Consider the following 26,931-nt stretch of genomic DNA (forward strand, 5'->3'; position numbering starts at 1 on the left):
TAGACTACTTCTTTAGTCTACTGTTATCAGAATGATGTTTATCTAATGTCTTTGTTACATCTGTGACAGTTGTGTTTTTTATATCATCTAAGCAACAGTAACTGCATGAAATGACTGTACTTAAAATCAAAGTCTCTTCTTTTAGGGTTCACCTAAATATTGTCTTGCAAATAAAGAATCACTTTTAAATTTTATTTATTTTTATTCATAAGTGATACTGATACATGCTTTTATCATAAGTACTTGTAATATTTCAATTCATAAAAGTGATATTGTAGTGTATTCGTAATTAACTTTTTTGAACATTTTATGGGGGAAAATATTTATAAAAAGTTAACTAAAAGCATTATAATGGAAACATTTATTTAGAAACTTCTTTAATTATTATAAACATTACCTAACTTAAAAAAAACATAATACCTGTTCACTGAAGGGCTCTGTTTTATTGTCTTTTTAACTGCAACTTATGATCCTATTTGGTTCTCATATTTCAGTGTATATATTAATAAGATGACATTTGTTAACATAATTATCCAAGTCAGAGTATTTTATTGTAAATTCTGTTCTTTTTTATTTTGTAGTTAGTACAACGACCAACCGGAAAGCAAGTCAATGATGCTGACCTTTTAGCAGATTTCTTTTAATTATGTAAGGTTAAAGCTTTTGTTGGGCTTCAGAGAATTTTACTGAGTTTTGCTTTTCTTTTTAACAGGCTCATTAAGGTCACAGAATTTCATTTAGGCAATAAAATATCAAATTATAATTTGTTATTCTGGTTACTATAGATGTTCGTGAATCAGGTTAAATCAATAACAAACTAGCAATAAATACAAGGAGTTATTGTTACATGTTGTTTGTTATAAGTTATTTTAATGTGTAAAGTACTTTTATTTTATATTGAGACAATATTATATGTCAATAACTGAAGATAATAGAAGATTTTCTTGAGAAGAACCTTTTTTTTCATGGCAGAAAAACAAATATAAAGGTGAATTTGGGTACAAGTTTTAATCTTGGTATGAAACTTGAAAAATATTTTTATTGGGTGTTGTTTTATAACTGTTCAACTTAGATATATTTCTTATTTTGTTGCTTAATAATTTTTAAGATATGTTTCTCTCATTCTAAAAAAAAAGGGGGGGACAGAACCACATTAGTTAATTATAGTTTCAACAATTTAATAAAAATTTATAATGCTTTGGTCATCCAAGTACTAGTATTATGTTCAATGTTTTAGAACATTCAGGTTTTGTTTGCTATCTGATTCGATTTGTCCAGTTTCTAGGCCAACATATTGGATTTTCATGGTACTTTATCTTGTTTGTAATAAGTTCATGGTCAACATGTTGGTTTAGTCATTATTTTTGGTTTGCTATATTACAGTTATATTAGTGATTTAATTGAGAGATCATATAGTAAAAGAAATTGGTTTCTGAACAGTTTACTTCTAAAATAAAACAAAATTTAAAACCTCTTTTCTTCAGTGATGAATTTATTAAATGCATTTGAGATGTGGAAGGATATGAAAGGTCACTGAAAAGTAGAGGCAAAAGTTAGTAGAAAACATTTAGTGCTATTTATCCTTATTGCAGTTTATTAAATCTGTATGTATAGAAAATAAAGGGAAAAAATGTAGTAGGTGGAAGTTCACAAATTAAAAACAGTACAAATTTTTATTGTGCTATTTACCTTATGTTTTCAATAATAAATGTTTTTGTATAAGCAATGCATATTCGTAAATTTTAAAATATTTGTATTGATAATCATTAACAATCTGTGATCATTGACCATATAAATGCTTTTTAATGTGTTTAGATACTAATTATTATAGTGTGATGATTCTCTTATTTGTTTTGTTTCAATTATGATAAGTACAACTTTTGATAACCAACATTATTGACTAAAATACAGCTGCTTTTAAAATATTTTTGTCCTTTAACTAATTGTATGTTCAATAGGTAGGTAACTGAATAAATAAAGAAACTGGATTTCTTAAGTTATGATTTATTTACTCAGTTTTATACCATCTATTTTTCAAGTATTAATAATGATAAATCGATATACTGATTGAAAATATAGTAGAAGCTGGTTGGAACGTAAGTTGCTGAGAGGTAAGAATGTTATTATAGAGGTAAACAGCGGTGTTTTATCAAACAAAAATTAAAATATCCATTTTATGGCTTTTGGTTAAAATGCAGGTTTTAAGAACAAAACATACAGACGTTAAACATGTTTGACAAAATATGATTAGAAACTGCACCAGTTTGTTATTGCAGACTGAAACTTACAATTCTTATATTTAGAACGTACTCGTATGCACATGTACAGTAAGGAAAATTTGTGAAACTAATTTACCATAAAACTATTCTGACGGTATTTAACTTTCCCCCCAAAATGATGGGCATTGAAACATTTTCACTAAGTACTTGATCTAAACGTGTAGAACAGAAAAGAGCTAGAACAAACGTGCCTAAAATTTTAGTAACTGCAAGTGGTTTTGGTGTACAGGGGGCTTCTGTTCCATTCTGTCAAAATTTTTAATAAGTAACGAGTTTTTATTACTAAAATTAAGGAACTCTACGAAAACCACAAAATAATTTTACACCCTTTTGATTAACGCGAGCCCTTTCCATGAAGTGTCACGTATACGTGAAAATGTAAAGTCAGGATTCAGAATCATTTAAACAAGTATGTACATCACCAGGAACTCTGGGTGGTAGAAATCAAATTTTGAATTTAATTATGACCTGATTGACAATTAATACAGTCGAATATTACAAAATTGAAAAGTTTAAAATTTCTTTTATACATTTCGCCTGTAACAGATTTACTGTAAAGGCAAGTAAAGTATGCATATATAAATATTTTAAATTGCAGAATAAACCTGATGAAGTTTCACAAATTTTGAGAAAAGCCTACAGATTCCAAACGTGTTACATCTGTCATATAGGATTCTCGTGACAAGTAAAGTAAACAAATATTTGACAATAGTATTGTTTTATTAATCTCAAAGTGCATTAATATCTTCATAAAAATGCTGTAGGTTGTGAATAAAATATTAAGGATTTAAAGAGTAAAACATTTTGATTTAAACCATATAAATTTATATGGTATGTTTTATAAGCACTTCTTCAGAAGTTTTTATGAATTTAAGCGATACTGGTTTGGGATTTATGTCGTGTGTTTGAGTTACTTCTACCAACTGTTTATTTAACAATGAGAAACCATGGAGCCATTTCACGATTACCACGAATTATATATTATTAATATTTATTTATAATGGATTTTTAAGACTTGTAAAATAGTTTTGAACCTCATCATAAATCTACAAACAAATAAGATAAGTTTCACAAAAGTGAATCGAAAAGTTTTTAGTACTCTCAACTAACGTTATATACTGGTCACGTATTGGGTTTTGAACGTGTGTTTGTTAATACTTTTGATTGGGAAAATATTTTCGTGGACACTTGTTTACTTGGCAACTATTAGTAGCTTGTTTACAGCGTTTTTAAATGTGTGTTTTTTTCCCCCTAACGATACGTTTGGTTTAAAACAAAAATATTCTGGTAATGACATTAGTCGATTCACATTACATGGATATTTTCCATTCTATGATTGCAAAAGGAAACTCGAGTTAAAATGCAATATTTAATTGCAAAGCGGTATTTCCGCTCAATCTTTCTCGGTCCATTACGTAAATAAGTCTTTGTTCTAATTAAAAGTCTTAACACATTCTTCCGTCACACCAGCTAGATGTCTTTAGGTTTTGGAAGTGTCACCTAACGTTGCCTTGCTTGTGGTACCGTCGTGGCTGTTATCTGCATAATAATGAGAAAAGTTTTTAAGTTCACTTCATTTTCTAAGTATTTAAATTTTAGAAGTAGAAAATGCCCACTTTTTATTTTTTCTCCTAAGAAATGACTGTACATTTGTGTCAAACTATTCACTTCATTGTGGCATTTTGGTGCTTTATTTTCTAATTTGTCAAAGTTTGTAATAAGTAACCAGTTTTCATCAGCAAAATAAATATTTTAAGAAACTATTTTTACTAAAAAGTACGAAATAATTTTACACAACAAATGTTACTATTAATAACATTTTTATTTGTTTGATCTAAAAGGGTCTTTGCTTTGTAGTTCGTCGCTCGGAAGAATTGGCAGGGAACGGGGTTCTTTCACCAGTTAATGAAACCTTTAGAACAAGCATTTATTTCTTCATTAGGGTTAATAATACCTTTTATGCAACAGTGCCCCTTATTTTTGATTCTGATCTTTCCCTGATAGAATAATCCTTTAAAGAACTGACTTCACTAAGAGTTGAAGTAGATAATTATTCCCATTATCTCGTCAATCACAACAATAATACTACAAACCAGTCTTAATATTAATGTTAGCATGCCATGACAAGCCCAAGGTGCAAATGCAGAGTACAGTGGAGGATAACTTTAAGAAAACAATAAACATTTCGTTCATTGACCACAGTATCGGTAATCTTTCCTCCAAATTTGATGTACTTGTAAATGTAAACAAGAACAGCTCAGAAACTCGTGCCATTAAAACTCATACAATAGTTTTCTATTTCTAAAACAAGACAGGCTATAGATTTTTACAGGGAAGATTTGCAAAGTCCTCATATATGTTTTTACGAAGAACCTCATCGATGGAAGACAATATTGCTTTCTATACCTATCCAGAACAGGAACCAGGTACTGGCTTATTGCTCAAAAGCGTGCTTCCATGTATATGTATATGATATCTAGTGATTGAAACAGCTAATATATTACTGCTGTATAGGGTTGCTTAAATTAGTAATATAATTTAGCAACTAACAACTAGTCTGCACGTAGATAGTACAGTACTTTTCTGTAGTGCAGCATTATAACAGAATGATGATTTATTGAATTTTCTATCAAAAGCCATGAAACTGTTTAGGCTATAATTGATGCAGACTTGCTTCCAGATTTAATCTCATAGCATCTTTTTACAAATTGTCTGGGGGACATACCTTCAAACATCTGTTGTATTAGCATGCTAATTGTATTTCGCACAACATGTATTGACTCTTGATCTTACAAAATGATTCTCCTCTTCAGATATTTAAACATTACGGGCCTGTATTTGTTCTATAATCCATTGGAAAGGAGGGTCAAACGTTTTATCCCTGGATTTGGTAGTGACCATGGATTTACTAAAGTAGAACAAAGTACGTACAGTCAGTTGTTTTTTTATTGTTGTTTTTTCACTGATTAAAAAAAGCCGTACGCCAACTTACCGGAACAAGATAACTTGCTGAACTGGTTTGAAAGTGAAGCTGTGTTCCCCTCACTCTGCTGGTCCTGGATGTCTGGCAGGGCATTCCTCCGACCAGTTCGGCTACACTGTTGAAATTTCTTGAGGGTAGTCTCGTTCTCAGGGTCGCGGGTAGAATCTTCATCTTTACAGTCCATCAGATTAGACCTTAATATTATCATATAAAGTAATTTGTAGATTTAGGGTTATTGTCATCAAAATACTCTAAATTGTTTTTAAATATTAAAAAGAATGGTAAATAGATGTTGCAATATCAGCTTGTAAATAATGCATCAAACCTGTGTGTATATATATTTTTTGTGCATGAACTATTGTATCTTGTAACACGTTATTACACACGTTTTTTTTTTTTTTCTAACCCTTGATGGGAATTTCTTGATTTGCATTAGTATTTTGTTTTTTCTGGCATTTCTTCTTGAGCAGCGTTTATCAAACAATGGGTCGCGAGTAGGTTTCCAGGGGAAATTGCAAGCCTGTCTACTCTAAGTCAACATTTAATTTAATAAAATAGGTGTGTTTTTCATTCTTATATATATATAAGTGTGGGGGTCATGACGATCAAAGCCCAGACACGGGGGTCATCTGGAAAATCAGGATCAGAAACACTGTTTGTGTTTTCTTATAGCAAAGCCACATCAGGCTATCTGCCGAGTCCACCGAATGGAATTGAACCCCTGATTTGAGCATTTACAATCCGTAGACTTACCACTGTACCAACAGGGGACAGAAACACCGTTCTCGAGTGATGAAAATATGAATTACATGTGCATGACTTAAATTTTTATCCAGTATTAACTGGCGCCGCCTATGCATGGGTGAGGTGAGCCACTGAGAAATTTACTTACGTAGATTGTATATATGTGTATGCATGTATTTCACAATATATGTATTACGTCAAAGGCGTAGAGGCGATTATTCAACTCTGCACAGCCCCGACAAGATAATTATGAAAACAATATATATATATACATGCATGTGCCAACAAAATAGTGTAAAATTATACCATTTATGCTTTTGTATTAAATTTCGTCATTTAAAAGTGTAATTTTTTTTAGGATATCACTTAAAAGCATTAGAACAAGAAAGCAAACTACAGGTTCAATAAAAGGTTGGGATCTGGGTGCCAGATCCCACTATCACTCGCCGTTTATAGCCGGTTATTGGCGTGATAGTTAACCCTAAAAACATGAAAATATATAACAAACTGAATTGTAAAATATAATGTTTGTTTTTGAATTTCACGCAAAGCCACTCGAGGGCTATCTGCGCAAGCCGTCCCTAATTTAGAAGTGTAAGACTAGAGGGAAGGCAGCTACTCATCACCATCCACTGCCAACTCTTGGGCTACTCTTTTACCAACGAATAGTGGAATTGACCGTCACATTATAATGTCCTCACGGCTAAAAGGGCGAGCATGTTTGGTGCGACGGGGATTCGAACCCACGACCCTCAGATTGCGAGTGGAACGCCTTAACCCACCTGGCGATGACAAGCCGTGTAAAATATAATAGATGTAATACTTCAAAAGACGAATTTATATATAAAAACATGTTTGTTTGTTTTTTTCAATTTTGCACAAAGTTACACAAGGGCTATCTGCGCTAGCTGTCCCTAATTTTGCAGTGTAAGACTAGAAGGAAGGCAGCTAGTTATCACCACTAACTGCCAAATCGTGGCCTATTCTTTTACCAACGAATAATGGGATTGTCCGTCATATTATAACGCCCCCACGGCTGAAAGGATGAGCATGTTTGGTGTGACGGGACCTTCAGATTAAGAGTCGAGTACCTTAACCACCTGGCAATGCCGGGCCTATATGAAAACAATTATTTATACATATAAGTCCCCCAGTGGCTCAGCGGTATGTCTGGGGACTTACAACGCTAAAAACTGGGTTTCGATATCCGTGATGGGCAAAGCACAGATAGCCCATTGTGTAGCTTTGTGTTTAATTCAAAAACAACACACTATACATATATATATATATATAATTTTTGTAGCATCCGAGGTAAGATCTCATTAAATTTTGTATATATAATTAATATATAAACTTTAATGATAACATATGTAAATAGTTAATCGACATCCCTATGGGGTGGCTTATTTCTCATCTAATATAGCTAACTGGAATATTTATCTTTGTAAGAATTTATTTGTTAAAAATGTAACATGTCCTCACAAGAAGATGCTTATCTTCCAAATTGTATTGATTATATTATGAATTAATAATCAAGAACTTTAATAACGATTTAATTTAGAAAAAAGACTTTTAAATTTAAATATTCATTCTTTTCAGAAAATAAAGTATATTTGAGCATAATTGATAAAAGAAGATAATTTAAATTTCCCATTATTAGACTGAATTATCCAAATAGTGTGGCGCTACACATCTGCTTAAAAGGTACAATAGTCTTAAAAATTATGTCATAACTATCTGTAACGAAAGTACTGTTTCAGGAACGATGTGTAATTATTATCAGGTAAAGCTTACTTTAATGGCTACTGTAATTTTGAAATTAGTAAAGTCTTTAAATTATTTTATAATAAGTTTTATAAATTATTAGAAAATGTATCATTCATTAGCAATTTGAATTCACTTAATTTTATCTCGAAATATTAATTGTTTAGAGGGTGATAACTAGCATAAAGAGTAGCAGTGATCAAAATAAAACTTTCAGTATATTTGATTAAAAACGCTGAGTCCAGGAGACAGTTTACCATTGGTTGCTTGAAGGATTAGGTTGTCAAAGATAGGTTTATCGTTTATAACATCGCATGCTATTGTATCACTAGAATTATAAGCTCGTATACCATATAAAATTGAAGATGGTTGATGATAACAACGGTGAGTGACAGTAGAATCTGGTACCTCGTGAGTTCTATTAACTAAATAAAAATAATAATAAAAAAATCTGTAGCCTGCTTTCTAGTTTTACATCTTTTGTTTTTATTATATTTGATAAGTGGAATATCCCCAATCAAAGTCTAGCATTCTTTGATATCAAACTGTAAACTTACGGTATAAGTAGCAATGACTGGTAATAATTCCGACTGATTATTTAAGCTTTTGAGCTAGATATGTGTAAGCGTGTATATGTTTAGTCTGCAACAGTTTGATTGTTTACTATTAGATTTCAAAGGGTTTTGCCTTCGTAACTTTGTAGATTTATTACATAGAAACACTCGCAATGATTTTTACTAGTATACTTCTGTCAACACCTTTTAAAAATTGTAATACCTCTTATAAAAAGTGTTATTATTTTAATTAAAATAAGTTTCCAACTCCAGAGTTTATAATTAATTCTTGATAATAATTTGAAATTAGTTTTAATGCCAGAAAGTAATATTTTCAATATTTGAAAATGATTCGAATTCAAAGAGAATATGATCACGGACAAATTTTGATATTTATTATAGGTGTTTTCAACCATTCCAAAAACATTGAATAATTTTTATGAAATCCTATGGTATTTAGAAATTTGAACATTAGCGTTCAAAATACATGATAAAACATGCACAACAAGGGTATTTTTGGCGTCCTACTAGAAAATTAGGCAGTTGAAGTTTAATTGTCATGATATACGTGGTATTAACATTATTGGTTGGAAGAACGTTATGTGAACCAATCCACAAAAGTGATAAGTCACATAACTATTGGAAGTAAGATTAATATAAAGAGAGGGATTTCTATCTAAGTATTTTTCAAATCCCTTACAAAGGATGGGAATGCAAATTTTTTATACCCCATATTAAATTATAGTATATATATATATATAATTAAGTTTGGTTTGTTTTGAAGTTGGCGCAAAGTTACAAGAGGGCTATTTGCGCATTGAAAGACAATAGGAAAGGCAGCTAGTCATCACCAACCACCATCAGTTTTTGAGCTACTCTTTAAAACACGCTAAAATGCCCCAAGACTGAAAGGGCGAACATGTTTGGTATGATGGGGATTCGAACCTGCGACCATCAGATTGCGAGTCGAGCGCCCTAACCACCTGGTATATGTATATATAATTAAAAGTGACCATCAGATTCTGTATACCTAACCTCAAATGTGAGTGGTCTAGTCAGATCGACGTAACTGTTTTAGTACAGTAAAACACAAATTACTTACTTTACATTTTTTATAATTTATGAATTCAAATACAAAATATCAAAGTGGGGGACTTGGAAATAATAGATCTAAACATTTAAAATAATTCTAAAGAAAGTTACCTCTACACATGCAAGTATTTGTCTCACCCCAACATTATTATAACATCATTGTAGAAGCGTAAATTTCTGTTTTTTAATGTGTTTAGATTGTTTTTGAATTTCGCACAAAGCTACAAGAGGGCTATCTGTGTTAGCCGTCCCTAATTTAGCAGTGTAAGACTAGAGGGGAGGCAACTAGTCATACCTACCCACCGCCAACTCTTGGGCTACTCTTTTACCAACGAATAGTGGGATTGACCGTAACATTATAACGCCCCACAACTAAAAGGGGAGTATGGTTGGCGTGACGGGGATGCGAACCCACGACCCTCAGATTACGAGTCGCACGCCTTAACCCACCTGGCCATGCCACTAATGTGTTTAGAGAATGATGTAAAATATGCAAGTTTCCTATGAAAAAAAACTAAAATTTCTGTTAATTTGTGCAACTGATGCATAATAAATTCTTGTGGCATATCATGTCACTGTTTAAGATCTTGGTAGGTACCCCAGGAATAAACAGTGTTTAGGAAATAGTGATGTTCCATTGCTACAGTATTTGTTCGCCGATGGCACTTTTCAAGCATATAATTGTGTTTCGTGACGTCTGCTGTAGATAGCCTCGTTGCTGTGCGTCATTAAATTTCAACCCATCACTTCCATTTCCGTTACATGACGTAAGATGTGGAAAACTGTAGAATTGGCAATTTTGTAGTGATTGAATTGCATGGTTTAAAAGCATTTTGACCGTAGTACGTAATACCCGAGTTTATCCTCCTGTTAAACTGTAGTTTTTTTTCGGAATTTGGTGTGGACGGCAGAACATTTTGCTGTCTCGTACCAACAGTTTCGATACACCTTCTCAATGAGTATGAAAACAATTTGACATATTCATATATGGAGACCTTGATCGTCTTACTAGGGGCTAAGAAGTATTGTGTTGTTTTAACACACAAGATGTATTGTGGTCAGATACAAATAGTGTACCTATACATCATAGTGAATAGAAAATGATAGACCTTTGTATATGTAATATGTATGTTTGAGATTCAAAATGTTAAGTTCAGAAAACGGAAATTAATGAATGTCACTAATAAGTCTTATGAGTTAGGATTCAATAAACTTCAGCAGTATTTAAACGTAAGGTTGCTCAGAGTCATGGTTTGTAGCTATGTCTAATTATAAGTCAGTTTGTAACTTTTCCGTTATTAATTACTAACTAGTTTTTTTATGAAGTATTTTTACTACTAATCTCCTGCTGCCCTCAGGAAGGTTTCTATTATTATTGAATTTTGTGCAAAGCTGTTCAAGGCCAACCTGCACTAGTCGTCCATAGTGATAGACTAGAGGGAAGGATGCTAGTACATCCCACTTTTCGTTGGTAAAAAGTAGCTCTAGAGTTGGTGGGGGTTGGTGTTATAACACCACCATGACTGAAAGGGGAAGTATGTTTGGTGAGGGGATTCTAGCCTGCGATATGCAAATTGTGAGTCGAGCTCCTTAACCCTTTTGGAAAATCCTGATAAGGAATTTTCTGTGTTTGGTAGTGGCTAGGATTCAAACGTAGATCTTCTTGATAAAGAAGCTGGTACACTATTCATTTTAATCAGCAATGTATTTGAAAGTTTTGAATTAAAAATATCCAAGATTTTTAACATGTTCAGCTATCAGTTAGTTACTTATTGAAGTATTCTTGTTTTTTTTTTTTGTGAATGTGGCTCATATTCCATTATTTTAGTATTATTTCAATTAGTATTTTATAATCCATCTCTAACAAGATACAATATTGCAGATAAATCGATATTTCAGAGTTCTGTGTGTCTGTTAATATGAAATCTGTAGTTTGTTTTTCTTTTTGTTTCTCCAACTTATCAGAGTCCACATTCACTATGTTCTTTATATATCTTCTGTATGTACTCAGAAATGCCTTTTACTTTTCATTTTTTGGAGATTATTGTTGTGTGTTTTAATTTTTTGTTTCTTCGTAATGCTTATCGTCTTTATCTCCTCTTATTTCAATTATTCCAGGCATCCAGTATGTTTCTCTTCCTTATTCTTTGCATCTTATGTAATACAAATCTTGTTTAATTTTGAAACTAGGCAGACTATGACGCTTTTATTTATCTCGTTGACGTGGTTTGATTTAAACCTGAGGTGTTCACTCTTATGTGTGAGTTTTCTGTAAGTACCTGTAGTATAAAAGATATGTCAGTAACCATCATGATTACGGTTTTTAGTTTACCTTATTTTATTGCCATTAGTGAATTTCATTACTGAATGTTGTGATAGCATTACAAGTGTATCGTTAAAATATCTGAGACAAATCCTGAACTTAGAGCACATGGTTTGAGGGCGTTATCTTTCAAATGTTTCTGATAAAAGTTAGCGAGTGCTGGTGATAGGGGTGAACTCATATATGGGCCTTTTTTCTTGTTGGTGGCATGTTTCTTTATGTCGAAGGCATAGAAGCTACAAACACTTGGATACCCTTCTTGTAAACATTCAGATAAGTTAAAGTCTTAATGGAGATATCTCAGGGGAGTGGGTAACAGAAGATCCAGGTTCGAGTATCGGCAACTGCTGCCATAAAAATGGTGCTTCTCAGGCTTTCTCTGAGAACAGTAGCAGATTATGAATCGAAACACAGGATAGAAGTAATGAGCAATTAATAAAAAGTAACTTATTAATAAGTAGACTTAAGTCTCGTATAGACTACGAACCAAGACAAATATTCAGTTTCTCAAGAAAACTTAGAATCCACAAAAATCTGAATATCGTATCTGTGATTTCTTACGTTTAAGTAAAAAACGAAACTAAAAATATTTTGTTCAGAAATAATTATGTGTATCAATCTTCTTGGCAAATATCATAAATCTCATATATATCGATATTCAATTTACTTCTGAATTAAAATTTCAGGCTATTTGAAATTATAATACATAACATAATAAATTGGAGTCTTGCCCGAGATAAATTATAATACATAACATAATAAATTGGAGCTTGTATCCAGGATCTGAATTAGTGATAAAATTTGGCCTAAATGCAAATTCAGTTTATATTTATCAGTACCAACAAGATTTGATCATGTCTCATTTTCAAGGTTTTACTGAATGACCCTCCCTCGAGAGGGCGTTATAATGGGATGGTCAATCCCATTATTCGATGGCAAAAGAGTAGCCCAAGAGTTGGTGGTGGGTGGTGATGACTAGCTGCCTTCCCTCTAGTCTTGCACTGCTAAATTACGGATGGCTAGCGCAGATAGCCCTCGAGTAGCTCTGTGTACAATTCAAAACAAACCCTCCCTCAAGCAATTAGAAAGATGTAATAAAAATGAGTTACTTGAAATTACCAAAATTTTAAAATTAGAAGTTGAGAAGTCAATGAGAAAAAAATGAACTAAAAAGTTTATTATCGAAATATTAGCTGATGATGATTTGTTGTTAGAGGAAGCATAAGGGGAATACTCCAGTGTTTCTACCAATCAATCAGAGTTGAAAGATAAAGATAAGTTGGAAATCCAGTTAAAACTCAAAAACTAATGGAGTTTGAACAAACTTGCATCGAAGCTGAAAGAGAAAATAAACGTCTCGAGACCGAACAAGCCCCTGTCGAAGCTGAGAATGAGCAAGACCGTATTAAAGCTCAGAAAGAAATGGAAATTAGACTCAACTCTGACAGACCAAGGCAAAATGAAAACTTTGAACTTAATCGATATGTGCCACCATTTAACGAAAATGAAGTTAATAATTATTTCTAACATTTTTAGAAGGTTGCTCAAACTATGAAATGATCATTATTATTACAAAGTGTTTTAAGTGGTAAAGTACAAAAACCTTACGCCACTATTTGATATTATGATAAGATTAAAGCAGCTATTCTCAAAACCTATGAGTTAGTACTGGAGACTTACTGCCAAACGTTTCGACGTTATCGCAAGCTAGATAATGAAACTTATATGAAATTTGACCACAGAAAAGAGGTTTATTTTGATTGATGGTATGATTCTATGCACATCAACAACTGTTTTGACAAACTAAGATAATTATGTCTAATTGAGGAATTTAAACGCCGCACAGTGACGACCCCAAAATTTACTTGGATGAAAAGAAAGTTGAAACACTACTATAAGCAGCTGCTCTTTCCAATGATTACACTTTAACACATAAAACCAATTTTCGTAAAAAGTTCCGGCCATCTTAGGAAAGACCTGTATCTGTTCAATCCACTCAAGTTGAGGATTCTTCTAACAAATCCAGCTCCTCCAGTTCAAAATCTTCTAACAGTCAGGATAAAATGTAATCAAAACTACTATGGCTTGTTTGTGATTTTTGTAAACAAAAAACTTCACGTTATGTGTAATTGTTGGAGTGTGAAAAAGAAAAAAGAGAAAAGGTGGCAACACCCAGTATGTTAGTGTCCACACATGGACGTAGTTTCACCAGATACTCGATGCTTTTAATTTAGTCACTGATAGAAGGGCTGATGTAGATAGGGAAGGAGTTAGCCTTTTGTGTCTGTCGATTGTCTCTGACAAATGACATTTCTAATCCAATACCTATACGTATTCTACCTGATAGTGGGGATACTTGTTGTCAGAAGGTGTATTGCCTTTAGATTCTAGTTCTGTCACTGATGAGTCTGTTATTGCTCAGGATATAGAGGGTAACTATTGTTCCTCTTCACAACATTTATTTTGCATCACGCCTAGTTGTCTCAGGATATTGAGGGTGACTTTGTTAATGTTCCACTTCATAACATTTATTTAGAATCAGACCTACTTTCGGCAACATTTGTGGTTGGAGCAAGACCTACACTGCTAATTCAGGGTTATACAAGTCAGTGTAAGATTTTGTTATACATCTGTTGTTACTTGTTAAAAGTCAATCTACTCAGAATTCAATAAAATTTGAGTTCTACTTAAACATGTGGCACTGACTATTACAGTAAGTATCATGGTTTCGAAACAGTTATTCAGACATAACACTATATAGAACAGGATATTGACAGTACTCGGCCTTGCTGTAATTCCTTCTTCATTCTACTTTTTCCTGGAATCTTTACAGTTCGCTACGACATAACCAGCGACCACTTTTCTATCTTCTCTAATATTCAGCTTAACAAACAAGACACCCACATCAACTTCCATCTCGTCATTTTTGATGATATCACCCCCTCTACCCTTCCTCCCACTGTGGCGGCATACTTTAGACGCTGAAGTGCGGGAGTTACTACCCAGAATCGCTGTATCAAACTTTCTATTTTATTTTCTAGAGATAACAATTAACATTAAATCGCACAAACTCTCTAGAATAGGTATTAATAATGTGCCCCCTTAACTGCCATGCTTTTCGGCGATCTTTCACATCTTTTAACTTCTGAACATTCTGAAAATTCGTTAGTTACAACAATGGCGACTAGAGCACATGAAAAACAATTCTACAGGCCTTATTTAAAAACTGTACTTTGGTGGGTTTCTTCACATTTGTAAGATGGATACGGATATTAAAACTACACATTTCAATTAACTCAAATCAGTATTTCAGCTTGTAGGATTTGTAGGGTACATTGTGCTTGAAAGCTCAGTTGCAAAAAAGAAATATTAGGACACACAAACCAACGAATAATGATGTAAACGCAAGATCTGTTATATTAAAACAACTTAGATCACCAGAAGAGCATGGAATTTGGTGCCTATATAAATAAAGATAACAAAGTCAACCAGATGTTTGGAGAAAGCTTCATTTATGAAACATATTGTGATAAATCGGTGCTTGCTTCAGTTCTGTAAAGTCAAAGACGAAACCTGAAGAAAAATCATGATTAATCTAAAAGTATAACTGATAGTAGATGCCTGTAAATCAGGAATACGTCATCTTCAATACTAACCAGTTGTTTAAAGACACCAACAGCGGTGATATAAAAATAACTTATTTGCTACTAGGACAAACTAAAGCTGAGGCCCCCAGTGCAGTTAGTAGTGACAGAACATACAAAGAGACTATTGAGCTTGCAGGTGCGTATAATGTAACAGATGTCAGCCTCTGTTGCAATTCACTGATTCTTTGAGGTCCAAATGAACCATGAATACGTCATTACAGAAGTTAAACTGGAAACAACTTGCGTCAAATGTAAACAAGAAAACGATTAACGATATGCTCAGCACATAAAGTGTGGGTATCGAATAATTGAAAGCATTTGACGAGACACGATGAATCGCGTTTCTCTCATTTTTGTATTCACTTTACATTAAAAGTGTGGAGAAATTCACACAAATTATTTGATAAGCTTATGTCGTACCTTTTAAATCTCGAAGGCTATTTGTTTTAGAAACTCAGCATTATTAGCTGTGGGATTTTGTAATTGCAACAGTCAGTTCTGCTGGTTGGTTTAAAGTAAGGCAGTAAGTGCTTCTAAGTGATTATTCTTATTCTGGTCAGCAGTTCTAAATTATGAGAGGTTGGGCGTACCATAGTGGTTATTGTGGTAGGACTGTGAATCTGAGTGTAGATGGTCGGCGTCCAGTTGCCAAAAAATACGCTCCGCACTTTAAGGCCGTGGATGCAATGCACTTTAATAAAAGTTACGGCCAAATCCCATTGTTTGGTCAGACAAGAATAGTCAAAGTGTTGGCGGCTGGTGCTTTCGACTAGCCGCCTTTTCTCTACTCTATCGATTCACAATTAAGAATGGTTATGTGCAAATAGTCTTCTGTGAAGCTGTACGCAAATATTGTTGAACAAACAAAATCTAATTAAAGGGGACTATGTCTGTACGTTAGTGGTCTCTGACTTCACTGTTTAGAGAAAACCTTCCTAAACATTTCTCTGTATGTTGTGAAGTCAAGATGTGGTATCAGTTTCTTCTGTGACACTTTGTTTTGGGGTATTGTTTATTCCCAACAAGGATGTGTTGACGCAAAATCAGAATTATTACCCAACTTTTTTTTTTTCCTGTTAACCAAGAAAACCATAATTATAAACTTTATAGATTTAAAAATTTCAGTACTACGTTTTCTAATATACTTTTTACGTATGATTAGTTACAGGCCTATATTATCAACCAGTTAGTTACGAGGTGTGAATGGAAATACTGTATGGAAAACATCTTCACCGTGCAACTTACGAACATGGGAGACCTTTCAAAATGCAGGCAAATTGTGATTTGTAATAATTTTCATTAATTCTTAACTAACTCGTGCAGAAGGAGTCAAAAACAGTTTTAAATAAAAATGTTTAAATTAATTTCACTTTAATTCACAGTTTGTTATTTTCACATGCAAAATCAACAAATTTGTTACATTGTCAATTTACAGCAATGAGTCGTATTCCCAATTTAAAGCAACCAAATACACATGTAAATTAACACACTGTCTACTTTACCTGGAAAGATAGTTTAATCAGTATTTGAATTAACAATAAACAGACTACTTCAAAATAACCAACTTCCTATTATGTTACAAGTTAACTGTAAACAGAGTGATGTTTTCGGGGGGTTTAAACTCAGCAGTGTTGTGATACCGTAGACTTCCCTAATTAAGTTTTTAAACTGAATTCTAACATTAACTATAGACTATAAAGTATCGACATCTTATGGCCAAGAAGTACTGATTGTTATACTTTACTGTGAACTGTGTAGCACCATGGCTAAAAGCCGTCTTGTTGATTTATAATTACCGTGTTTGGAAACATGTAAGTGTAAGTGGTTATAAGATAATATAAATAATTAGTATATTACTCACGTGTTAGGCCATGTTTCACTTCCATTTAAAGACTTACACAAGTCAGTTTCGTAAGGTTCATTACGTAAAGTGTATGACCAACTTTGTGTAATATGAAGAGTTCAATAGCTTTTCTTACACATTTTATATTGAAGTAATACTTTATGGCAGAGTGCAAATAAAATTGTTTAGGCTTCCATACAGAAGGATTTTGTTCCAATTTACATGAAGCAAACTTCATATTTGCATTTGTTAGTTGTTTAACTAAGTAAATGTACACACTTACAAGGTTGAGTAAAGTTTAATGAAATCTGAAAGCTTTGTGGATATTTATGGTAAAAATAAAATGATATGTTAAACGACTTCTGATTGGATATTACTGAATGAAACTGCCCTTACATGACATTACGAAAATTCTTCATAATTTTTGCGACTGTTAGAGCTTTATGATTCGAAGAGAAGAACAAAAGTCTTACCTCGGTTTGTATTTACAGCATACCTCAAAATGTTTAGAAGAGGGAGGGGGCTCTCTCTTCTGGAAAGTCAAATCATACCTTCTTCTTAAAGGGTTTAAACAGGCCAAAAATTTAGTTTTCTGACGTAGTCGCTTTACCTCCAGTATATATACTGCTTTTCAGATATGTAAAATGTCCCAAATTCGAAAACCGACGAATAACCAAAAACTGAGATTTCTAATTTTCGTTCATCATCACCTTTCTTTAATAGACCTAATGACCCACGTACTCCATCTTATAAAAAAGTAAGTAAACGAACATCAGGAAAAAAGTTATCGCTAAATAAATAGTTTACTGAACTTTAAGCAAAATAAACCAAACGAGGTAGGGATGGAAGTGGACATATCACTTGATACGGTTAGTGATTATACAGATGACGAAGCCATCTCATATTTGAATGTAGAATACAATCCCCACATTACTGGATAACTCACTGGCAAAACAAATAGAACCGGAATTTAAAATCGTAAAATGTTGCTTCGTTCTAAAATAGTCATAAAAGTATTTTTAAGTTAACAAATTGGGGGAAGTCAGTAATGTAGGGATTTTATTCTCCATGTAAAGTTGAAATAGCTTAGTCTGCTATGTGATCATTAGCCGGATCAAGTTATATGTCCACTTCCATTCCTATCTTGTTTGGTTCCTTTTATCAAGTTCAGCAACCAGCTCTACATAACTTGTTTGTTTAGCTATAACATTTTTATCCTAATACTATTTCTTTTGATATAAAGTATTGTTATTTTTACAACTGTGTTACTAATACAGTACATTGTATGTAGTACAAATAATATTTTCATTTGTCGCTGTTTGTTATTAAGCAAAGGGCTGTCTGTGCTCTGTCCATCAATGGTATCGAAACTCGGTTTCTAGTAGTATAAACCTGCTGACATACCGCTGTGCCACAGGAGTGGGCATTTTTAAATGTCTCGTGATTGCTGAGTGACACTGAACTGCTCAATACTATAAATTAATTATTGTTGTCTACATATTAACATTATCGATATAATTCACCAGTTAAATATTGTAACTTCTCTTAACATCCTTAATATTACCCTAGTTTCTAATATATACTTTCTTTATATATATTATATTAGCACACCATTCCAGTGTAAAAGGTGTTTCTATGCTGAACCGCGTAGCTGTGTAAAGAAAAACAGGTGGAGAGTTTCTATTATTACCTAATGATAGCCACCTTACCATCCTGCATTCGTTTCTGATATGCTACAGATTTTTCGTTATGGTTTCTCTAAGATTTCTCTGCGCTACCACATACGATTCCAAAGACGATTTATATTTACTATCATCTTCATTCATGTCAAAGTTATAAGGGACTTACAATGCTTTGATAATAATATAGCAGAAACACTTTAAAAAAATTGTCATGTTATTTTATACGCGATAAACTCACTACTTCATTGATGATACTGTAATAGTTATCCTGACGCTCTGTGAATCCATGAATTCGATGTTTTCCTTGTGTCTTGCACGTTTGAATACTGGAAATTTAGCTCATATAAGCACACCCTTCCTACATAAACTATCTCGTAGTCTAGACAACACACTAGTTACTGTCTCCGACTTGTGCCTGGTAGACTTAATATACCTTGTTAACACCGTAATCCTCAGCGTTTGTTTGATGCGGTGACGTGTAGTTGCTACGGGACACAAATGTCAGCTGGCACCTTTAATACGCATGCGCTGTGTGTGTGTGTGTGTCTCTCTCTCTCTATATATATATATGTAGATACACGATTTCGGTTGAGTGTTGTTTTGCTAGCTTTGGAAAGAGTCATTACAGTTACAGAATATTAAAAAACAAATTAATCAAACACACGTGTTTGTTTGCCCCCTGCAATCCGGGCGAGTCGATTACATTGTAGGGCTAAGCCTTCGTATCAGAAATATGTAGCCAAGTGCATGAATAAATGGTTTTAAAATGTTAAGAAGTTCTAAAATTAAATATTATCTTAGTGCAAAGCTGCACGAAGAGTTGTCTACACCCTGTCCACCACTGAGAATCGAATCCTGGATTTTACCGCTGTACCACTGGAGGACAACAGTTTCCAAACTCGATACAATTGCGTAAAGATTCTTGATATTAACTTTCATTTAAATAATAATGATATCACTTTTAAGTACTTGGAAGAAAACATTTGTGAACATTTTATTCAGACAACATGTTTGAAGTTCTCTGTAGTTTTAAACCATAAGAACACAATAATAAAAAAATAAGAATAAAAAGAACCACAAGTGAGGGAAGAGTAAATCATTTGCTATACATTACGTGTTTCATTAATTATATTTTATCTTATAAAATACATAAATTAATTGTTTGTTTCGGAAATTTGCACAAAGCCACAAAATGTTTTTAATTTTAAAACGACAGTATACAGGAAATGCAGCTAGTCAACAGTACCCACTGCCGACTCTTGGATCACGCTAATTGAATAATAGGATTTGACAACCATTCGTGTAACGCACCTATAACGCCAAAGAGCGGAGCGCGTTTTTGCGGCAGCGGAACGTGAATTGTGGACTCTGACTCAGAGTATACAGAATAATTGACTAACAGTGTTGGATAAATGTTTCTCTGCGGATTTGAAATGTATTGTTTAGGACGTGAGTAAAAATGTCAAATCATTATTGAGAATTTGCAATTATATCTACATGGACTGACGTAGTAATTAGAGAGGACCTGGCATGGTCAGGTGGTTAGGGTGCTCGACTCGAATTCCCGTCACACTAAACATGCTCGCCCTTTCAGCCTTGGGAGCGTTGTAAAGTTTCAGTCAATCCTACTATTCCTTGACAAAAGTGTAGCCCAAGAGTTCGCGGTGGGTGGTGATGACTAGCTACCTTCCTTCTAGTGTTACACTTCTAAATTTGGGACGACTATCGCAGAAATTCAAAAGACAAGCAAACAGAGTGGCTGGCTGTGCTTTGGAATGTCCAATGTTCGAGCTGTTAAATGCCAATGCATACATTCCTCGCTTATAACTGTGACATCAAATCCCTCTGAGTGAAAGGCAGTGTGGTGTTATCAGTATGCCTTAATTTCCTCCATAGGAGCCTAAAGGAACCGCAGAAATAAGAGGTTTCTTCAGACGCTGTATTATGGAGCAATGTCTTTATTTTCTCTTCTTTTCAAAATAAAGAAAGTGTTTTCAATGTAACTTTTGCATGTTAATAACGGGCCCGGCATGGCCAGGTGGTTAAGGCACTCGACTCGTAATCCGAGGGTCACAGGCTCGAATCCTCGTCACAACAAACATGCTCGCCCTTTCAGCCGTGGGATCGTTATAATGTGACGGTTAATCCCACTATTGGTTGGTAAAAAAAGTAGCCCAAGAGTTAGTGGTGGGTGATGATGACTAGCTGCCTTTCCTCTAGTCTTACACTGCAAAATTAGGAACGACTCGTGTAGCTTTGCGGAAATTCAAGACAAACCAAACCTGTTGATAATCTTATATTATGGGTCGAAACGTTGTAATAATTAAACTTGCCTACTGTAATCGTTCCTTATTATTGTGTTTTTAAATTAGTTATTCAGTTCAATAGGACCCTCACTAAACATTAATTTTATTTACAAAAAGCCAAATTGAAGTTACACACTTTTACAAGTTGGCTAGAGAGAGTTTTGCTTACACTTTCACAACAGTATCTCTGTTTGTTAAGGTAATCTATGTTATGCTAAACTCAAACTGTGACACTCCAGCTTCAATACGACAAAGTATACAGCAAACAAAGCATTTCATGAAGTCGCATCAAAAGTAAGTATTCTCTTAAGTTTGGCAACAGAATCAGTTAATAGTAATATCTATCAATTTGGATAAACTTCTACAAATCTTAAGTCGGAACCTCAGAGTCTATTAGTAATTCTGAAGACTCTTTAAATATCCAGATAAATCTGATAAGAAAATGAAAAAGTAGTTAGATATACAAAATTTTCTCAGGCCGACACGTCATCCACGTGACTGAGGGCCATTCTAATGTAAACAAGGAGTGGGAATAAACCACCAAGCCACTTGAACAGATACTATTTCTCTTTATAGTATAATTAGGCATGTAATAACCTTGGTGACGCAGGTAATCCCATTAATAACCAATACCAGAATAACTTTGAAATTTCCATGTCCGATGCTCTTTAGTGAGAATAAACCCTTAAACACTGACAATTTCAAAAACTGTAGCAGCGAATAAGGGTAAAAAAACTCATGGCATATCTGAATGTAGCCCCAGTAGACGTGCAGACGAAGAGGTACTGCTAATTTATTGCCTTTCTTCTGGTCAGCAGCTCTAAATTATGGATGGTTATTACTGAATATTACTCTAACCTGGCCATGTAGCTCATGTTTTGACCAGGTTCAAAATACCATCCATATATGTGTGTGTGCTTTTTGTTGTTGTTTATAAAAAAATAATAAAACATGACTTAAAATGTGAAACGTAAAAGTAAAAATATACTAAAATTTTATATAAAATAAAAATGTTACTAAATAAATTATCTCGACCCTTAAAGTTTTTTATACACAAATATTTATTCATATGATTTTACAGCAAGATATACACATCAAAATAATGATAGTACCACTTACACCCGTTAGATGTCTAGAAAGGAAACTGTAAGTTACTTAATTTTATTAACCTTATTTCAATGATAAAATTTCTTGTTTTTTTCGCATCATCTTAATTGATGTTTTTTTCTACCCAATGCAAAAATGTTATCGTGTACAATGTTTAATTTTAATGTTTAATTATCTGGCAAACTATGCAGCCTGCCAAAAACGATAAAACTCATAGAACTGTCTGCCTTAGAAACACGTTAATTCTCGACGATTATAATATCATAACATCACTGTTGACAGGCATATAGTGTAATTGTGCAATACTACCTATAATTTTTCTTTTGTATATATAAATATTTATAGTAATATAAACACCATAAATACGTAGAAATATGCTATGTACATGAGATCCAACTGAAAAGAAAAAAGACATTGACGAGAAAACAAATCCGTCCCTCGATGGATGCTTTTCTACATGACATTGTATTAAACTGTATTGTGTGGAATAGTGATAGGATCGCTACTCCAGCTTGCCACTATTACATAAGTTCATGCTAAATGAAATGAACATAAGTTTCACCAACAAATATCAGCACAATCATCCTTGTTACAGAAATAATTAGTTATAATTAGCACGGCAACAAGCATGCATAGTTTTTTCAACGGTAGAGATGAGTATAGTATCGCATTGCATTCAAGATACAATATTTACAGTTAAGAATAGTCATCAAAGCCCTCACTGATTTTTAACGGAACATATTTTTCCATTACAGTGTCCATACTTACATCATAAATTGACAACTTGTTTGTATACATTCATAGTCTGTAACCTTATCTTTTTTACTGCATTGAACTTTAAAAGTTTAGTGAAATATGGAGGTTAAATATGTTATATCAGAACGATTTTGGAGCTTCGTTACGTTGTCACGATTCATGTCACGTAGAAAATGGTTTTAAAATATGTATTGTATACAGACAAAACGGTCCTTCGCTGGGACAGCTGTAAGTCTACGCTAGCCGCCCCTAATTTAGCAGTGTAAGACTAAAGGGAAGGATGTTGTTTGTTGTTTTTTGAATTTCGCGCAAAGCTACTCGAGGACTATCTTTTCTAGCCGTCCTTAATTTAGCAGTGTAAGACTAGAGGGAAGGCAGCTAGGCATCACCACCCACCGCCAACTCTTGGGCTACTCTTTTACCAACGAATAGTGGGATTGACCGTTACATTATAACGCCCCCACGGCTGAAAGGGCGAACATGTTTGGTGCGACGGGGATTCGAACTCGCGAACCTCAGATTACGAGTTGAGTGTCCTAATCACCTGGCCATACTGGCCCGCCCCTTTTGTCAATAACAGTTACTGTCTACTATATTTGAATTTTTTTATTTACTCTTTCTTCTTGACAAAACAGCCGGAGTTCAGAAAGTAAGGAACACATACTCTGCGGCATAGTATTTGTGGAATTCCCTATCAAGTGGAGCCGACATACTTCTCCGCCGGAAATCTATCTGTCAGAAAATACGAACAAAAAATCACAGTTTTGGCTGGGTGCAAATGTCAATTCCAAGATGGTAGACAAATATTGGCAGAAAATGTGGTAAATAGATAGATAGTTGGAAGAAAATGAAAGGGTGAAGAAACATTTGCGACCAGGGCGTGACCTACATAAAGTACCAATATTTATATTATTAGGTTTAGTTTTGAATTTTGCACAAAGCTACACTACAGCTATCTGCGGTAGCGGTCTCCAATTTAGGGGTGAAGGACTACAGGGAAGGCAGTTACTCATCATCACCCACCGCCATCTCTTCGGCTACTCTTTTACCAAAGAATAGTGGAATTAACCATCACGTTTTAATACCCTAACAGTTGTTTGTCGGGAAGGGGATTTGAACTCGCGATCCTCAGATTGTGACACTTGTACCATAATCTCCTTGCCAAATATTATCAATGTATGATTGTATATGGAAACTGAGAAAGTCAAACGACAATTATACAATTTGGTTAAATTGTGATGAGTAATTAGGGCATTTAGAGCAATACTTTACAATCGTAGATTAATAAAAGTTGTGATACCATAGAAACTAAAACAGATACAGAATAGCGATTAATAGTATAATACAACTTATTTATTTTTATTACTTATTTTTTATGATTCATGTATATCTATTTTTCGAAACTGTTTACACGTTAAATCACTTTGTATTGTTAAAACTTTCATATGGAATTGCTATAACTAAGTCAAAATGCTCACAATAGACCTGGACGGTTACAGTAAGGCCTTTTGGGTATGTATTTTCATTTTCATAACTTCGTTTTTATTTGTTTGTTTGTTTTGAATTTCGCAGAAAGCTACTCGAGGGCTATCTGTGCTAGCCGTTTCTAATTTAGCAGTGTAAGACTAGAGGGAAGGCAGCTAGTCATCACCATCCACCGCCAACTTTTGGGCTACGCTTTTACCAACGAATAGTGAGATTGACCGTCACATTATAACGCGCCCACCGCTGAAAGGGCGAGCATGTTTGGTGCGACCAGGATTCGAAATCGCGACACTCGGATTTCGAGTCGAACGCCTTAAGACACTTGGCCATGTCGAGCCCACTTAATCAAAGCTTAAATGCAAATATCTTGTATGAAAGTAAAATATATATAATCCTATTAACAGCACTCCAAGTCAAAGATTGTGTGCTTAGAATTAAGCATGGAGCTATACAAAGGGCTGTCTGTGCTCTACCTACTACGGGTATCGAAACTAGGTTTTAGTGGTATGAATCCACAGACATACCGATGTACCACTAGAGAGCTAAACCAAACACTATATTCTTATAACATGATTTGCCTGTGAATGTATATTTATTCCCAATTATATAAATCATCATCGGTTAATTATACGTATAGGCTGAAAACAAGTATCTAATCACCAGCTAGAATCTTGTATATCGAATAAAAAACAAATAAAATTTTTTTTCTGGTTCGGTGCGTTGGAAAAATAAAATAGGTTCATAAATAATGCTTTCTTTCAAACAAACTCCTTTTGGCTGTGATCTTCTATGATGTGTATAAGATATCTATTTGTTATTAAATCCATTTTATATTTATTATTTTATTCTGCTTTTATCATTTGCACATGTTTCTAAAGTAATCTTTTCTCAGTCAGACACACGCAATTAAACCCAGCAATGTTACAGTAATTCACTTAACAACTGAAAATGTTGAGCGTATATGTACTCGTAAAAATTATTGTTCATTGTCCAGTTCGTTTCATAGTAAAAGAGGCACGGCTTGGCCCGGTGGTTAAGGCCCTCGACTAGTAATCCGAGAGTCGCGGATTCGAATCCCCGTCACACCAAAACATACTCGCCCTTTCAGCCGTGGGGGCGTTATAAAGTGACGGTGAATCCCACTATTCGTTGGTAAAAGAGTAGCCTAAGAGTTGGCGGTGGATGGTGATCACTAGCTGCCTTCCCTCTAGTCTTACACTGCTAAATTAAGGACGGCTAGCGCAGATAGCCTTCGTGTAGCTTTGCGCGAAATTCAAAATAAAAACCAAAATAATTCATAGTAAAAGAAAAAATCACTGCCATGCACTTTTAATTGCTACATGTGATGCCACAACACAGTAGCACATCATTAGAGTCAAGCGTTTAGATAGTGTGGTCGTGACGATTAAAACGCATGTAGGGTGAAGAAAAGAACATGAATTAAAACCCATTTGCTAAACAGTTAATTCTTCTAAACGAAAGAAAAATATTAAGAATCAAAGAAATAATAACAAATAAACGAAAAAATCTAAATTAAAAGAAAATACTTTAACATAAGCTAGCCTAAGAAACAAAGCGAATTGTTAGTGAATGTTATTTTATAAGGAATCCTCACACATATCGTATTTACAAAATAAATAATTGACCATCCAGATACATAGAAGAAACATACCAATTTTAATTAAAAAGGATTTGCAGTTCAGTTAAACCTAATCTTTAACGTATAGTTATTTTGACTCACATGCGTAGGGTTTTCAACTCGGGTTTAGGAAAATTTTATCTTTCACATACCGTTTGTAATCTATCTTGGATGATTCAACTCACGCATGAGTCATTCCTTTACGACGGTCACGTCGTCAGTGCAGGAGGCTAATGAATACACTGAGCCTGCAGTTAGCGTTCAAACATTAACGTCACTTCATTAAAATGACGTGGAAAACAGACCTAACTTCCCCCTCAAGTTTACAGCTGCCAATGTGCTTACAGAGGATAAACAAAACATTTTTTTAAAGTACCTCACTCATCAATAGGTCGGAATATACTCCTTCATATCATTTAAAATTTAGTACAAAAATAAAACGGAAAGTTCTCAAGAGAGATCCCTAAAAAGTGATAGAAAAATGTAATTAAAGAAGAGAATCTCTTCCCTGTATACCAGGAACACCACTTCAGGATCAGGTTCTGCAAAAGTTTGTTGTAAACTGGAAATAGTGTAGAAAAGGAAAGAGAAAATCATTAATTTAATGAAATAAAATAGATCAGAAGAAAACGATATACGAAAACATCAGAATATGAACGAGTAGTCAATCGAAAGAAACTTAGATACAATCATAGAAAAAATCAATATTATAAATTTTATTAGATAC

General features: G+C 33.8%; 2 protein-coding genes across 8 annotated transcripts in view; one reads left to right on the forward strand and one right to left on the reverse strand.

The window, feature by feature from the left end:
* The window catches only part of LOC143249294 (uncharacterized), a 45,898-nt gene extending 43,902 nt beyond the window's left edge, over positions 1–1,996 (forward strand). For all 3 annotated transcript variants that reach the window (XM_076498869.1, XM_076498871.1, XM_076498870.1), the window contains one exon: positions 582–1,996. In XM_076498869.1, the coding sequence (XP_076354984.1) occupies positions 582–616 (35 nt within the window). In that variant the 3' untranslated portion in view covers positions 617–1,996. The remainder of the gene's footprint in view (positions 1–581) is intronic.
* Positions 183–26,508, reverse strand: LOC143249296 (uncharacterized). 5 transcript variants are annotated; one of them, XM_076498877.1, is made up of 4 exons: positions 19,150–19,387; positions 17,703–17,975; positions 5,272–5,456; positions 183–3,818 (listed from the first exon to the last, which is right to left on the reverse strand). In XM_076498877.1, the coding sequence occupies exons 3-4, from the start codon at positions 5,444–5,446 to the stop codon at positions 3,760–3,762; spliced, it is 234 nt and encodes a 77-aa protein (XP_076354992.1). In that variant the 5' UTR covers positions 5,447–5,456; positions 17,703–17,975; positions 19,150–19,387; the 3' UTR covers positions 183–3,759. The 5 variants fall into 5 exon arrangements, with proteins under 5 accessions (XP_076354992.1, XP_076354991.1, XP_076354990.1 ...); XM_076498876.1 differs by lacking the exons at positions 17,703–17,975; positions 19,150–19,387 and adding an exon at positions 26,357–26,508; XM_076498875.1 differs by lacking the exon at positions 17,703–17,975 and having other exon boundaries at positions 19,150–19,384.
* Positions 26,509–26,931: the final 423 nt, after the last annotated feature.

The sequence above is a fragment of the Tachypleus tridentatus genome, chromosome 4 (assembly GCF_004210375.1).
Source record: "Tachypleus tridentatus isolate NWPU-2018 chromosome 4, ASM421037v1, whole genome shotgun sequence".
Taxonomy (NCBI): domain Eukaryota; kingdom Metazoa; phylum Arthropoda; class Merostomata; order Xiphosura; family Limulidae; genus Tachypleus; species Tachypleus tridentatus.